Here is a 16,773-nt window from a genome sequence, read left to right on the forward strand (position 1 = left end):
GGTGCACCAAGGATGAACTTTCTCTTTAATATTTTCATCTGCCTTGGATAGTTATAAATATTGAATTTACCACGTTGAAATTAGAAAATCTTCATACACATTAATCATGATTCCCTAATTTTAAGGCTACATAGGATGAGTTACAAGATACATATTGCCATTAAGTTGAAACTGGACATGGTAAAATACTGAAAATCAAGATTTTCTTCGTCCATCCAAATGTTCAAGGGTAGCAAGGGCCTACGGTTGACCAATTTCGAAGATAAAAATGAAAGTAGTCATGCATGTCCAAAAGATGTCAAACTGGATAATTTTAGTCACCAATGGTGAATAATGATTTTACTGAATTCATTCATTCTCAATAAATATCTAACATTTTTAAGGACTGGTAATCAATTAATAAATAGTTACATAGTCCCAAGATGCTAGGAGCTTAGTCATATGATCCCACTAAGTTGACTCAATGACATGACAGTATTCAGTGATCCATACAAAATTACGTATTTGCCATTTAAAAACAAAATCGAAAAGGGAAAACGATTTACCACTACTGAAGTAAAGCGTCCTTAGTCAACATCCGGCAGAAGCTAACAAAGGATACCAAGAAAATTCATTTCCCGCCACAGTGGTTCTCTATAAAAATAACTTACCATTTTTATCTTAATTGAGACACTTTTATTGAAAATATTTCTGTAGTTTCACAAGATCTGCTTTTACATGTAATGCAAATAGACTAAAAATCAAGAAACTGAGGAGAAGTCATTATCAACCCAAGGAATTATTACTCATGGAATGATATCACATTAATGAAAAATTGTGTATTTAGTAGATTGTATTCAATTAGTACAAAGCGTTCAATAAGCATTTTTCAAACAGACATCACAATAGGCACCATTACACTTCCTTCATGATGAAAAATTTGAACTGATTTAGTAAAGGTCTTGAATGGGAAGGGTGAAATTAAATTAAAGCATGTGTAATGGTTAAATGAAGCACAAATATTCAAATTTTTCACGGTGAATGGTGCATACTTCACACCGCCAACCCAGTGCTGAATCATTGATAGCAAAAACACTGATCAATCTCAACCTTTGAGAGATGACATTCCAGCTCGCATTATTTCATCTACTAGTAATAAATTACTAGCTATTACAGTGCTGCAAAAGAAAAGAAAATTCATTAGAATTTGAGAGGATCAAATGAAATTTAACAGTATCAACAACTTTGAATAGCACATTAATATATATAACAAAATAATTGAATAATCTACCACATGGATCCTGCTATCTTAAGTTATATAGCCATATCATATGTACACTCAAGTCTATACAATGCAAACTATCAACGGCATCTCAACCGTGTATTGAAACATTCCAAAAGCCACCTTGAAAGATCACTTTACCTTCCCCCTACCGTGATATAACATAACCAGCCATTCAACTCTCTTAATAGTTAATAGGGTTAATTTCGTTGATAAATAGTTATGTAGTAAGAAAAGAATTACCCTAGCCAATTATGCTGGAGTTAATGACTGTCTCCCATCTGCGAAACCCTTTTGCAACGCCATTTTTTACAAGTACATATTAATGCAATTTGTGTTCAAATGAAGGGCAATAAATATTTCAGGTATGTATTGGTTTGTCTGAAAGCTATGCCACCCCCTCTGTTGCCATCTTCAGGGGCAGTTATGTTGCAACAAACCAACATGCACAATCTCTAACTCTGAAGCCTGAGATGTCATTACAGCACCGCCACAGAGATTAGAAGTTAAAAATCAACTTATTTTATTCCCAGCCAATTTCTTTCTTTGCAGTTTCATTATTTCTAAATGCATACTAACTCGCATACTGATCATGTATTGTATTGCACAAAATTAAGAGCAATTATCATTAAACTGGTAAATATGTATATATAGTTAAAAAGACATGACTTATGAGCATGATTATTCATAAGGATGGCTAAGTTCTAACAAACACATAACTCAAATCCGGCCTCTTTGAGGCAGATAGCTTAAACAAAGAGTAATAACAATAAAAAAATAAAATACAAGCAAAAAACAACTCTTTGTTTGCAAATGAATGCTTCTTTTTCAGTTTTATTAACTTTTGGTTTGTAATTTCAGTGTACAAGTAAAAAAAAATTAATCGTTTCTTGCTCTCCTGAAAAGTTGCTATTTTTGAGATACGTGTTGTTAGAACTTACCCATCAATGTGCATTACTGACCTATAAGGCTTTTATGAAACTTGAGACCCAAAATTGACTTTCACATAAATAATAGTTTGAAATTTATACCACACTGGTTCAGCTCTGAATAGTCAATGGTAAATGCAAGAGAATTAAGTTAAATTTTTCCGCTCGTTAAAACCCAAAAATGTCAAATATTTTCCCAATATGAAATATTTTGCAAAAGTATGACTGAAAAGCCTTTATCACGTACACTTGCTTTTTCAGGCATGCCTATCATTAAAAAATTTACACCAAAATGCAAGAAAACAAGGAAATTGAAATTAGATATAGGGCTGGCAAAATTCTTCAACTTTCATTCCAAATCTGTTTTTCCTGGCCACATTCCCCACCTTGGGTTGAGAAAAGATTGGCAATCTAGGACAGAAGGTTCTAATTGCTAGATAGCTAAAAGAATACACTACGTACCATGAATTGATTATTTGCCTTTTAACAATGTAATTATCAAATATTCCAGCATCAGCAGGTATTAACGCTTCACCAGTTGCAATATCAATTCCTACAAGAGCACCACTGGCACGAGACTCTTCACTTAACTTAACAATGGTGTCCTGACAGTCAAATCCAGAGTTTGATGCTGTGGATAGAAGAGCAAGTTGAAGCACACACAAACAAAATCCAAAAAGATGTACAATCATTAATTTTACAAAAAACAACTACTTAGTATTTATTATTAACAATCCAGTTTTAATATAAATTAAAATATTGTATTAATTTAATTTCAAACGCACTAAAAATATATGCATACATATAAATTACTACTCAATGTCGTACAAGATGGCTGAATTCAACTAGCCTGCCCTTGAAAGGATATTTATTGACCTAATAATACAAATATTGGTTAAAAAAAAGAAATAACATCATGAAAATAAAGATTGAACACAAACCTAATGTTTTGGGTATGACAAGTAATGCTTCAGCATATGCTTGAATCCCTAAGCGTGCTTTGCCTTTCACTTCATCCTTATACTTTTGCAGAGCTAAGTAAGCAGCCATTTCAAAAGCTCCAGCTCCAGGTACAACATATCCTGTAGAAAAAGAGAAACAAAAATGTTATCATCGATAGCATTTAATTTAGTGATATCTGTTCAACCTATCTCAAGTCGTACGAAGGATACGGGCATACACATTCCTCATACAGTGGTTCACACCCTAAAATCCATACAAATAAAACAAGACTTCAGGGGAAACAAAAGAAAATACATCATGAACCTAAGCACCTAGATTGATTTTACATTCTTATAAAAAGTAGTCAAGCAGCTAAGAAGCAGTGGATAAATGGGGGAAGGGTGAGGGGACTGCCCCACCCCTGCTAATTTTTAGGTGGCTTTCCAATGCAAGCTTTAACTCCACCAGATCAACAAAAAATGCTTGAAGACAATTTGAGAAAAGTCCTTTGTTTAAGCATAATCACTGACTAGCACTGCATACAACCATTAGCAGAAGAAGACAATGAACTGACCCTTTCCCACCCCAATAAAATGACTCTAATCCAGCCCTGTGGCTAGAGGGAGAATTACATGAAACATAACACACCCATTTATATTATGGAATCAAAACTAGGGCATCTATCAAGCCAGCACACTTGAATCCACACTGTTGGACAATAGTTCAGATAGATAGGAACACCTTCATGAACTATAATTTACGATTGCAAAGTTAGGATAACATTACTTACCAGAGAAGTGAACATCTCTACTAGCCCACTGACCTGACAGTAAACATTCCCAATAAGTAGTCAAAAGGTATCAACTACACAGAGAGTCAATACTAAACAAATGTAAATATTAATACACATCTGGTATCTATTCACACACACATTTAAAGAAGGCCATTGAGCCACATACAGGTGATCCCCAATTATAATTGTTAATTTTTTCCTGAAAAACTATACAAAACAAACGAAAATGCACAAACTAGTAATACCGATGGGAAGCAAAGAAAAAATAAAACATCCAAAATTTTGGTATGCATCACCTGATAATTTTTGTCTCTTTTCAAGGATATTCACTAGAAAAGGTAGGTACCTCAAATGACCATCTGATATCAAACAAGGGATAGCTATGTTGACCCATTTTTCTGTCGTTTGAGCACATTGCTCTTACCATTGGTCACAGTAATTAACCAATCAGTATGCAATGAAACCAGCATAGTACACATTGAAAATGGCTAATGATTTAGTAAATGATGTGTTAGCCCATAGGAGTAGCAAAATTATCACGTCTATGGTAAAAAATAATCCTAAATGACATCCCAATAACATTCAACTACTCATACAAATTAATGAAAGATAACACTTACCATCTTCAATTGCATTCTTGATTGCTCTCAATCCATCCCGAATTGCATCCTTCAGCTGTACCAGAGTATAATTGTTCGCCCCCTTAATGAGAATAGTCACACTTTGAGGCAACTTGCATTCCTCGACGAAAGTGTACTTATTCTCCCCCTAAAAAAATGTAATGAATATAAAATGAAACATGCTCATCGCACCCACAAAGGGAAAAAATATTTTCCAAACTACATATAGGGATACTATAATGGCACCCAAATCACCCAGTCAAGATTTGTAGCCTCCCCAAGGGAAAGGTAACTTTCAGAGAAGAAATTTCATTAATTCTATTTTGACTTTTTCTTCTTCTAAACATTGTACCTTAGATAATACCGTATAAGCACATGTAAGAGCCGCACTCGTGTACGAGACGCACCCCTATTTTGAGCATCGAAGCTAAAGAAAGACATTTTGCAGCATTTTTTAAAATCCTATCGCACAGTGTTGCAGAAGTATGCCTGGATTTTTGACAGTTATCAAAATTTCCTCTTTCAATACTAAAAATTTACGTGGCATTTTTTCAGCTAAATTTACACAATATGTATGACACTCGGAGATATCTAGGTATTCACTTGTAATCTTAACCTTATGATACTTACTAGGGATGTTTGGATCGAATACCTCAAGACCCAAATATCCACGGATAATGCCCTTCACCTAATACTCTGGATCCAAATTCGTCGCATAAATTGAATCTGAATCAGAAATATAAAAATCAATGCTATGGTGAATACAAGGACCCATAAGAGGAAGGAGAATGAGTTCTGATCCTCTCTTTGCATATGCCGTTGCTCTACGATGCTTGTCTTACTCACAAACAATTTTGTTTAAAAGCTCTCGCAGCAGTATTGCAATAGAGTAGCAGCGGTGGAAAACTTTAAGGCAAAACAAGACAGGCATATAGCATGAACCTTCCTAAGAGATTGAAAAACAATCAGGGGAATCTCAGCACCGTATGATAATAATCACGTCGTAGATTTCATGGAACCACACTCGGCCCTCCATCAGCCAATGTCTTGGCCACTTTTTTTCCTTACTGAGACCCCACAGACCATAAATCGCTTGCCTCAAAGGAAAATATCAAGTTACAAGGGTACAAGGGAAACGTGCTTCATCCCTACCACATCTCACCAACTGACCTTTTTCAGCCAACCAGGTTCAATTCTCCCAGTTTCTGGAGGCCAAATGCTAGGGGAGTCACCTTCTGACCTCGAAGATATCTCAATAGCTTTCAGCAATTGCATGATTGTATGAAACGCATGAGGTTCAAAAAAGAATGAGACATAATGCAATGCATATCAGACAGCATTTAAGTTTTTTAAGCTCTAATTTATTGACCCAATGATTTATAGTCAAAACAAGGCCACTAATATTCAACGTAGTCCAAACAGGACCATTTCAGAAGAACCAAGCGTAGCAAGAGCGCATTCAAACAAGACGAGACGGACTGGAAACTCCAGGCAATGCAAACTGCGTATATCACACTGCACCTTTGCCCCTTCACTTTGAAGGCAACAACGTCACATGCAAGATCAGACGTGTTCTTCCCTCGCTCCTTCGCTCATAGCCTCGTTGCTTGAAAGACGGAGGGAGTGCACTCCTTCCCCTCAACCTCTCCTTCAGCTCTCTTCACTTATAAGCATTTCTGATTTTTTCTATCCACCATTTAGTCCAACAACGTACACACTCGTTCAAATTTTTTAAACTGCAGGTTTTGACACCAATAAAATTTTCATTTGCAATAATCCTCATAATAGCGTCTTAAGATGATTTTTGAAAAATCAGGTCCTCAGCGTAATGGAAATTACTCGGCAAGATAGATGCTGACTATTAACCAGGTATTGTCCTTCAAAACTACACGTTTCTCTACATTTGATATGCGATTACTATTTGCAGTATAAATGCCCTGGGATGCCCACTCGTGGCAGTAAATTTAGCGCGCCCTCCAGAGCGAAAAACCCCACGTGATCTTTTACATGTTCACCTCTGAGGTACGGCGAGGTGACGGCGCGATGCTTACAAAGTAAGAAAAGCAAACAGGAGCACTTTAAAAATAACGTTACTAAGGGAAAAACTCCCCTACATGCCGCTTGTTTTTGACCTAGGGTTTCAGATGACTGACTCACGCTGAAAACCAAGGTCACTCAGTTCCCCTGGGACTTGCGACCGGTGAAGGGGACGGGAAAGATAAATTTGCATAAGAGATGCAACCCCATTTTTGGCTGCAATTTCTGGGAAAAAAGGTACGACTCTGACACACACTTACACGGTACTCCGTAAAATCAGCAATTCTGTCTCAGTGACAAAGAAGACAGCAGAAAAAAGTTCTGACTAAGGCAAAAGGCCAATGCAGTAAAGCAATTGCTGTGCAGTGTGGGATATGCATTTTTTTTATTTGGTCATCTCCTGGCAATTTTAGGGAATACATTACCATGGCCAACTTACCAAGATATGCTCATAAACAAGGCCTGCATATCCCAGGTGACTCTCATCCATGTCATCAACACTGTTTAGAGCCACACCACCACAGGCCAAAGCAAGACGTTCCATATTGCGTCTCTTTGCTCTCCGCAAACCCATTATTCCTTCCTTTGCTAGCATGTCCAAGGACATCGGATCAATTCCCTGGAACAAAAATCACAGGTAAGCAACATAAATTGGTAAAAAATCTTATTTTACACAAAATCCCTCCAAATAAGCCTCTCACATTTTATTAACACGCAGATTTCACAAATTGAGACATAATTCAATGATATAAAGCATAATTTTGATTTATTAAATTATTCTCAAAGACAATGAGGTTATGAGGAAATTTTCAACCAGAATTAAGATTACAAAAATTGAGACAAAATTAATAAAAGATTTGGAAAATTCAGGGCTAATATATATAGCCGGTCAAAATAGACATTGACCCTTGCATAAATTCCCAACAAGCTGAAAATTTATAGGAACATTAAGAATACCAATCTTATGAAATCCTGAAAAGTCTCTATCGATCCCGTGTGCAAAAAATTTTATCCAAGGTCAAAGGTCACAAAAATTGATTTTTCGCATTTTTTGGCCAATTGGTTAGTTTTACCATAAAAATTACTCAAACCAAAATTGTAGACCTTGAAATTATGTACAAAATAATCTGTGGACTTTTATTTCTAAGACTTACCATTTCTGAACAAAAGCCATTCGAAAGTTAGCTGCAACTATATTCTCTGTAATGTGCATGAGCATATTGTTGCGCTCTCCAAGAATTAATTGGACAGTCCCAGCTGACTTTCGGATGCCTTTTTCTCAGAAATGGTAAATCTTAGAGAAAAAAAAGGCGATGACAATTTGGAAGACAATTTCCTGATCTACAATTTTGGTGTGAGTAATTTTCACCGCAAAACTGACCGTTTAGCCAAAAAATGCGAAAAATCCATTTTTGTGACCTTATGACCTTGAATAACATTTTTTGCACAGACGGGATCAATGGGGACTTTTCAGTATTTCATTAGAGTGGTATCCTTAATGTTTATGCAAATTTTCAGCTTGTTGGGAATTTATGTAAGGGTACCCCTATTTTTTGGGCTCATTTGACCGGGCTAATAGGGAAAAATTTTCATTGAGTCAACATGAAATTAAAAAAAAAAGTAGTAAAAATTATTATTCTAAAGCATAATATGAAATAAGTCAATTCTGCCAGCAGGCCTCTGAAAGCAATAAGAAAAATATCACCATACCTTTTGATTTATCACCACAAAGTTCTTATCAGTTCCATCACACAGTTTCTTCTTTAATTCAATGACCTTCTTCACCCGCTTTTCAATGAATTCCCTCTCTGCTAGTACCAGCTTATCACGATCTTCTGCAGACTTATAGAAAAATCCTGAATTGACTTCACTGAAAAAAAGATGACATCACGAATGTATACTGCACAAGAAAAAATAAATTATTTAACTTGCTCTTAACAAAACGACTGCCATCAGGGTTCGTCCCCCCTCGCTGCACCACTGTAATCATCAATTAACTTGCCTCTTTCAACTTAATCAAATGTCTTTGTGTGTATTAATTACATATTTAGTTTAGTGTCACTGCAGTTAATTCCGAGCATAGTAGATCATATTCAAGAAATGGGTGCATTTCACCTACATATTTTTCTTCAAACAAACTGTCAAAACATATCTCACCTCAGCCAAAAAATGACTTTCTGTTTTTATTGCAAGTGGCCATCAGAGGTGGGAGGTTAGTGATAATTTAATTTACATGATCATACTTGCGTGAAAGCCAGAAGAAAGGCTTAATAGAACTGTACACAGATGACATGAATATGTACCCCAAAGCGATGAATTAAGAGGTGGTGGTACATCCTAAGATAATCAATCATTCATGGGCGCAGCCAAAAATTAAGGCTATGGGGGGTTTTAGGCGCAACTAATACTTTAGGGTGATGGGGTATTGCATACCCGCAAGGGTAAGTGGGAGTTGCGGGGGCCCTCCAGAAATTTTATAAGATTAATGGTTCCAAATGGCAAGTTTAACGGCTTTCTGAGGGATATTTGATTAATCCCAAGACTTTTATATAAGTAATACTAATCCATTAAGTAAAATGGATTAAATTTAAATTTAAAATGCTATTATCTAGACTTAATTGGTGACATGGGTAGTGGGGAGCTTCAAAGGAGATTATACTCAGCGTATTTCTATATGTAAAGGCATGGGTCCAGCCACATTAACACACCGGTTCCCTAAAGATTACCTTGGTAAAGCAATGTCCATTCCAGACTAAGATTGGATTAGTGAACATTCATTTTTCAACAGTGGTTCTCTTGTTCTCTGCCTGATAGTGGCAGTCCTTGATAGGCATAATAATCAGAATTACAGCTTCACCATAATAAAGTAGTGCCATTAAAGAAAAATAAGTATGCGATTTTGCTATTTAAGAGTTGCCACAAAATTTGAGACTGAATTTCCCGGAGTTTTACGATTTTCCACAATAAACTTGGCCCTACAGCTAGGATGAATGCAAGTGGATTAAAATTGGACTTACCTTTTCTCATACTCCATGCTAACATTACAAGTCAAAATGTAAGCATTGGTCAACCTCTTAGGCATATCAGGGTGACGAGTACCATGGTCGAGAACTAATCCCCTGACTAAACATGTTTCTGTTTCGGTTTTGTGCTGCATCTCCATGATTTCCACCATATTTAAGTCAAGTGGTTTATTTTCTTGCTTTATTGCCAAGACAGCATCAACACAAACCTAAATAATAAAAAATTAAGAAACGAATTAATTCTTGACACAATAACTACCCCTAAACATGAATTGATTAAGAAATTAGCTTAAATCAAATTCATAATTTTAGAATGCCAGCAATAGCCTTGTAAAAAAAGAGATCAACTCTGAACATAGCCAAATTGATTAAATTTCTGCAGGCCATGTTCCAAGCTTAATCCTGAATCACAACTATTGACCTGGCATTGGTCGTTAGCATATTTCTACAAAACTCTAACTCTGTGGGTTTCATGTGATCAATATTTTGACATAGAATGACCCAGAAGCGACCAAGATGAGTTAGATTTTCAGAGAAGCAATAAGGAGGATGCTTGCAGAAGAAGTATGTAGCAAGAGGGGAGGACCATATCAAATGTCAAAATTCTGCACATGGGGGAAACCCATATTCTGAAACTGCAATTGTTTCACGTCGCCTGTTGTGATAGAGGATGAGACTGATGCATGCAGGATCCCCACTCTAACTAAATTATAAAATTGACAGTTTTTTCCAGGATTTCACAGTCTGTGTGTCTTCAAATTCACGGTCCATTGACGAGTCTTAGTCATCTTAGACATCTTGGTCAGAAATATTGATCACGTAACAATCACCAGCCGCACGTCAACTAAACATTTAATAAATGCGACAGATGCTGTGAGTGCAAACGCAGCAATCAAAGTGCTATCTCTTATGACATCACCTATCGTTAGCAAAATTTGGGGCCAGCTAAAGGTTGTAAGTGGGAAAATGGAGGAATTAGGGTGGTAGGGAAGTGAAGAAGTGCCTGATTTCTTGCCAGGGTTAATGAACACTTTGGTTACCGGTCTTCAAATCACAGGTTTAAGGTCGATGTGCTGTAATGGCACACTAGGGTGGTCCTTATTTTACGAATTTCTTTCAAGACAACCCCTCATTTCATGCTAATTGGAGTAAAAATATCCTGTAAAATATTATTGCAATTGGATAATGGAAGATGTGCTGCAGTCAATGTTGAGAAATTTTGGCATTTTTGGCTGTTTTTTCCGATATGAATGGCGATAAGAAGGCGTTGGTATTTTTCAACTGATTTTCAATGGTAACCAACGAGACAGTGGACATTTGACACACTGCACCTAAATATTTTCCAATTATGACCGGTGGTTCCCGAGATAAGGCCCCAAGAAAGAGTGCGTGCTACCCCAGGCCGACATTTTTGGCTGCACACAGGTTGCATATGCTCAATATGTATTTGTTGATCATTCACACTCATCATAAAACCATAAAATTCTTCAGATAAACTTTTAGCTTAGTCACTATAATCTTGAATGCTATATTTATCACTTTTTATTCCCAAAAGGGGCTAGTATTTGGGCTTGGTGATATATTATCAATTGGTTTTGAAATACAGTGGAACTTGGTTAGTACGTTGTTCCTCCCTAGCACCACGATTTCTCCCGGTCCCGGTACCATTCGAGCGGAATACAGATAAAACTATTTGGTTAGTATGCTTGAAATAGTGGTGCTTTCCTGGTTAATATGCTCAATTATTTGCCATGAAGCGTTGTTTCCTAGTATTTTCCGAGAGGGTAAACCTCCGAATTCATTAGTTACTTAATTATTTTCAGCCATTGATCTTCTTACATTCATCCCACATCTCTCTTTCTACGACCGTGATGCATCCAAATGCATTTCTCAAGGCGAAGAGTACGCACGTCATTACTTGATAAGTATTGCAGGAGCATACGATGCTTTGGATCGCCATGCGAAACTTAACGCAAAAATACTTGATCGCGGTACAAGAAATAGAAAGCAGACTACATTGAACAATTTTTTTTGGAGAATTTCAACAGTAGAATTTAAAAATCTGCTTACAATAATCTTTAAATGTCTTATTAATCGTCATATCAATATTGATACATCAATCGATATATTCATCGATATGGGTTCATTCCGAGCACAAATCTGTACGGCTGTTGCCGGGGTTGCTGGCAAAGAAAATGCAGCACAATTTTTATGATTTTTTTATAACCACCAATTGATATACTCATGGTTGTCGTCATTCTCTTAGAGTAATTTCTGAGAAGGTAGAAAAGACCTACCTAAACTTGTCCTATTGAAACATATACAACAAATCACGGGAGAATGATGACATTTTTATGTAATTGCCTCCGGGAAAACATTGTGATCTTCGTTCACATGGTTTTTTTTCGCAGTTTAGCGCAAATTATCTTGATTTTAAATGTGAAAAGAGTTCAGGAAGGCGATCCTACAAGAACTTCGGACAGTAATTTAGCTATGACGACTTTTACTCGGAATGTAATAACCCCTATTGCTATTATTTACTTCCCTGGTTACCATGTTTTCATGGATAGCACGTTCAAATTTGTGGCCCCTTCAAAAACGTACTAAAGAAATTCTACTGTATTTAATACAGAGGAACATAAGCGTTTGAAGACTTCTTGGATTTTTGCATTGAAGACGCTTTCTAAAACCAGCTTGTATTTGTAGAGAGTATTTAGTCCCTGAATATGACAATCTGTTAAAATCCAGTTCACACAAAAAATTCACAAGTGGTTCTTTTCCGTCACGGAAACAAAATTGCTAACACAGTATGAATTCCGATATCTGCTGTAACATTTGTTATTTATATTAACCTTCAATGAACACCATAGGTGGATTTAGGGGGAGGGGCACGTCCCCCCCACAATGCTTTAAAAAAAATAGACAAGATTTATAATATTGTTATCACTACATTCGTTTTATTACTTGTATTACGGAACCTCAATCATTTACTATCATATTATTGAACCTCATATTAAATAAGAGAATTTTTCTTACAGGAATTGATGTTCGTAGTTTTTAATCTCAAATATAAGCAGACCGATTGCCTATCAGGCTTTTGTGACCTCCCCCAAAAAAATCCTGGATCCATCCTTGATGAATATATACTGTTATTTATTTGATGCTTCTGTTGAATTTTATGTTTATGTGTAATGAAGATGAACGAAAAGTTGCCAAGGAATTATTGGGAGGTGAGAGGGGGATTGGTTGAGAGGGAAGCCATTGAAAAAGGAGCCAGAAGGATGGAGATGAGAAAAGAAAATTGTATTTCTAAAGGAATAAAGAGGTTTTGCAAGAAACAATTGTCAGATGTTACACTGCCAATTCCTCTTAAATAGGCATTCACCCATGCATAGGCAGCTAAGGCATACATATGAACAATAAATTCTACCAAGTTATTAAAAATGTATCATGAGCATAAAATCCTTGTAAATAAGCTTAAAGCCACCAAATGTGTCTGCTGGGTTGACCTTGAGAGAGAGAAAGGTTAGATGATGTATAAGCAAATTTACTCATAGAATAAGCTGACGTGTAGGAAAAGAAACAGCATTCGGGATTGGAGGGGGCTATCCCTAAGTAAGATACAAAATCTAAATGATATTGCACCAATTGATAGTGACCTGAAAAGTTCAAAACTGGTCGAGTCTTTTGATAAATCCTGTGTGGAAAACCACAAAATTTACTTTTTAATCCATCACGTGATGAATCCAGAAAGTAAATTTGCAAACCATTGATTTCATCTGTATGATACTTAAACCTGTGACGGTGGCGTTACTTGGCAATGGGAGGCCGAGGCTGACAATCCGACCTCTGTCTGTTAGGACCAACAGTCCGACCCGACGGTCGAGCAGCTAGTCCTAACAGACCACCCTACCTCAATTACTGCGGCGTTGCAATGTGGGTCCTGTTATCAGTCGACTCCTGATAGTAAAGCTGCTAGTATTCTCAAAGTAAATACATGTGGGTGCAACTTTATCTCTTAAGCAGCCACTTATTCACCCATACTATTCTCTTTTTCATGCCATCAATGAGAAACAAATTGGCTAATGCTAAATCCTTTTCTTGATTTTTCGAAAAATGCTGAGCCATTGCCAACAAAACAAGCAGAAACCAACTTCACTCTATGAGATCACATTGTGTACTGAGGAATATTTGGTGAGTTGGTCGGGTCGGGTGGATTGGCTTGGACGTCTGTAGAGCTGAACCAGACAGGGTTGTCGGGTGATCGGGTCGGAACATGCATAACACCTTTACTGGCTGTAGTACTGCAGTGCGGAAGGCAATGGGAAGCCACCACATTAATATCACGAAGATTTCCAGGTACTCCACCCTTTATTTTAAAGACATGATGGAATTCTTACAAGTAAAATATCCCTGGAGTAAAATAGTCCCCCTTACAATTCTCTGGATGGGAACTACTCAAAAGGGTACATCCATCAGAGGTGGTAAAATTAGGAAAATGGAATGTGAGACTGCTTAGGACTTGCAGAAGCCTAGAGAACTTAAAGGTGGAAATAATAACAACGAACCTCAACATGCCATGAATAAACAAAATGAAATTGCAAGAGGAGGGTGACTTTTTGGGATGAAGATATAAGATACCACACAGAATATCTAAACAGTAACACTGGAGTAGGGATAGAGCTGAAGAAGAACACCAGAATGTGGGTGAAAAGCTTACAGCAGCATAATGAAGAGGAAAATCATGGTTAAGATAGACCGAACCAGTAGGTACTGTAATAGTACAGGTTTAAATGCCAATGACGGACTATGAAGAGGTAGAAGATGTATATAAGAATATCGTAGAAGTAATCACACAGGTAAGACAGGGAGACAATCTTGTCATTTTAAGAGATTGAAAAACTGTCATCTGAGAAAGTCAAACAGGAAGAATAGTTTAAAAACATGGATTAGACAAACAAAATGAAAAAGAATAAGGTTTACTCCAATTCTACATAGAATACAGGCTAGTATAGAAGGGAAGAATGCGAGAGGTAGGCCAAAGATGAGATACGTGGGACAGGTGGTGAAGAATGTAAAGCAAAAGAATAATATAGGTGTTAAAAGATTGGCCAAAAGGAGACCTGAGAGGAGAGCTACATCAAATCCATCTTAAGATCGATGACAATGATTATAAATTTAACAGCATTGAAAAACTTACTTAACTTTGAGTTTCCATATTTAACTTGGAGACTGCTTGAAGTTGAAACTTAATACAAACCCCACTAAGACTCATGCATGTCAAAATAATTTACTCATATAGGCTTAGTTGATTTATCACATATAGCTCAATTCTCTCGTCAGAGAATTTGGTTGAATTGGAGAGACACTTAGTTTATGACTTGAAATCTGTCAAATTAGCCAGGCTTGCATGTACATATAAAAAATATATCTGAAAATCTTCTTGGCATTAATACACCACAAACCGTGACGTATTTGGTTTATATACGTTGTATGACACAATGTAAAATACAGAACTCGTAAGAAGGCATAGAAATAAAAATTTCCACGGCTGAAACTAGGAGCAGAAATACATGAGCAACTGCGACATATCACATCAATTGGCAAGTTTGCAATTATCCATTAACCCCAATTGGTCGCAAGACTAAAACTCAGAAGGGCTCCTCAAAATCCTGCAAGGACCCAAAAGATAATAGCTTACCTCGGCAAGGTTATCCGCTAACTTCGGATGAACTTTGGTGCGTAATGACGTCTGGGCAACGCCAACCAAATTCTCTTTGGTGGGTTCAATTTTCATTTTAATGCTATCCAATACTTCGATGGTCTTGACACGGGCTAAGTCGAATCCTTCCGTTAAAATCCTGGGATGTAACCCCTAAAATGAATGCATAACGTGACATTTCCTTTCGTAGAATATGGTGGCACACAAATTACTTTTAAGAACACGGGCGAGGTTTACCTCAGAGATGTATAAGTCAGCTTGCTTTAGTAACTCGCCAATTACTAAGACTGTTGATGTCGTTCCATCGCCAGTAATATCATCTTGCGCGGTCGATGCTCGCGCTATCATCGAAGCAGTAGGATGCTGAATTTGCTAGAAAATTTTAAAAGCAAAATGATAATGGAAGTGACACTGTAACAACACACCCTGATCCATAATTTATCACAAGAAGACATACCATTTCGTGAAGGAGAACGTTGCCATCCTTGGTGATTTTTATGTCACCGGCTCCCGACACCAACCTATGTCATAAAAGAATTGAGTAACCATTATCACTACCTACTGCAGCATTATTTCCACCAAGAGAGACATTTTTAACTCTACCATGTAGAAAACAACGTCAAATAGACAAAATGACAACAGATTTCAGAAACAGATTCTCGACATTCGTCACGTGGGAGTGTAATTTCTGAAGAACTCAACTCACATTTTCATGGTCCCTTTAGGCCCCAAATTTGTTTTCATAACATCTTCAATTCCCTTCGCCGCCGATATGTTAATTGCTAGAGCTTGAGCAGCCCTAGCAAATTCGGCTTTTGGGTTCAAAAGGCTTATTGCTGCCATTTTCAATTCAGACACACGCACTGCGACTTCACTCTGCCAAAGTCATGGAAACTCGAAGAAACTTTTTTTTCCGGAAACGGTTAGTAGATGATTCTACCACTAGATGGCAGAATTGAAACGAGTAAAATTTTTTGAAAATGATGTAAGTACGGAACCTCAGGGGGTCCGTGCATCATTTTCAAAAAATTCATTCGTTTTAAGGGCCCATTAATTACGTGCGAGGTGATCTTGCCGATTTTTGGACCCTTCTTAGTAAGATTTCGCTCGAACCCCTTCCTGTACTCTTATGTGTGATTGTTCAAAATGAGTATTTTCAGTGTAAATACTTTAATATATGCTTCATTGCGATGTATTACAACAAAAAACGATTTGATTACTTTTATTTAAGATTAGCATTTAGTATCACAATTTTACACTGCTCATTGCGGAAAAAATTACGTGATACTTGCCAGGATCCCCACGTGAGATTTGGTGAGAATCGGCTCGACCCCTGGCCCCCTTAAACGCACCAAGAAATTGAAGGAAGTTCCCTTATTACGGGCTTACTTGACGTTCAAATATTGGGAAAAAATAAATAACGAGTAGGCTAAAATTTTCTTGCTT

The 16,773-nt window shown here is 36.9% G+C and overlaps 1 protein-coding gene across 1 annotated transcript; it reads right to left on the reverse strand.

Annotated features, from left to right (window-relative positions):
* Positions 1 to 803: 803 nt before the first annotated feature.
* Positions 804 to 16,239, reverse strand: LOC124155696 (T-complex protein 1 subunit zeta). Its single transcript, XM_046529727.1, has 11 exons — positions 16,034 to 16,239; positions 15,785 to 15,848; positions 15,565 to 15,699; positions 15,307 to 15,480; positions 9,600 to 9,814; positions 8,293 to 8,452; positions 7,022 to 7,201; positions 4,546 to 4,693; positions 3,132 to 3,272; positions 2,653 to 2,821; positions 804 to 1,157 (listed from the first exon to the last, which is right to left on the reverse strand). The coding sequence occupies exons 1-11, from the start codon at positions 16,168 to 16,170 to the stop codon at positions 1,085 to 1,087; spliced, it is 1,596 nt and encodes a 531-aa protein (XP_046385683.1). The 5' UTR covers positions 16,171 to 16,239; the 3' UTR covers positions 804 to 1,084.
* Between the last annotated feature and the right edge of the window lie 534 nt (positions 16,240 to 16,773).

This window comes from Ischnura elegans, chromosome 3 (genome assembly GCF_921293095.1).
Source record: "Ischnura elegans chromosome 3, ioIscEleg1.1, whole genome shotgun sequence".
In the NCBI taxonomy this organism is placed as follows: domain Eukaryota; kingdom Metazoa; phylum Arthropoda; class Insecta; order Odonata; family Coenagrionidae; genus Ischnura; species Ischnura elegans.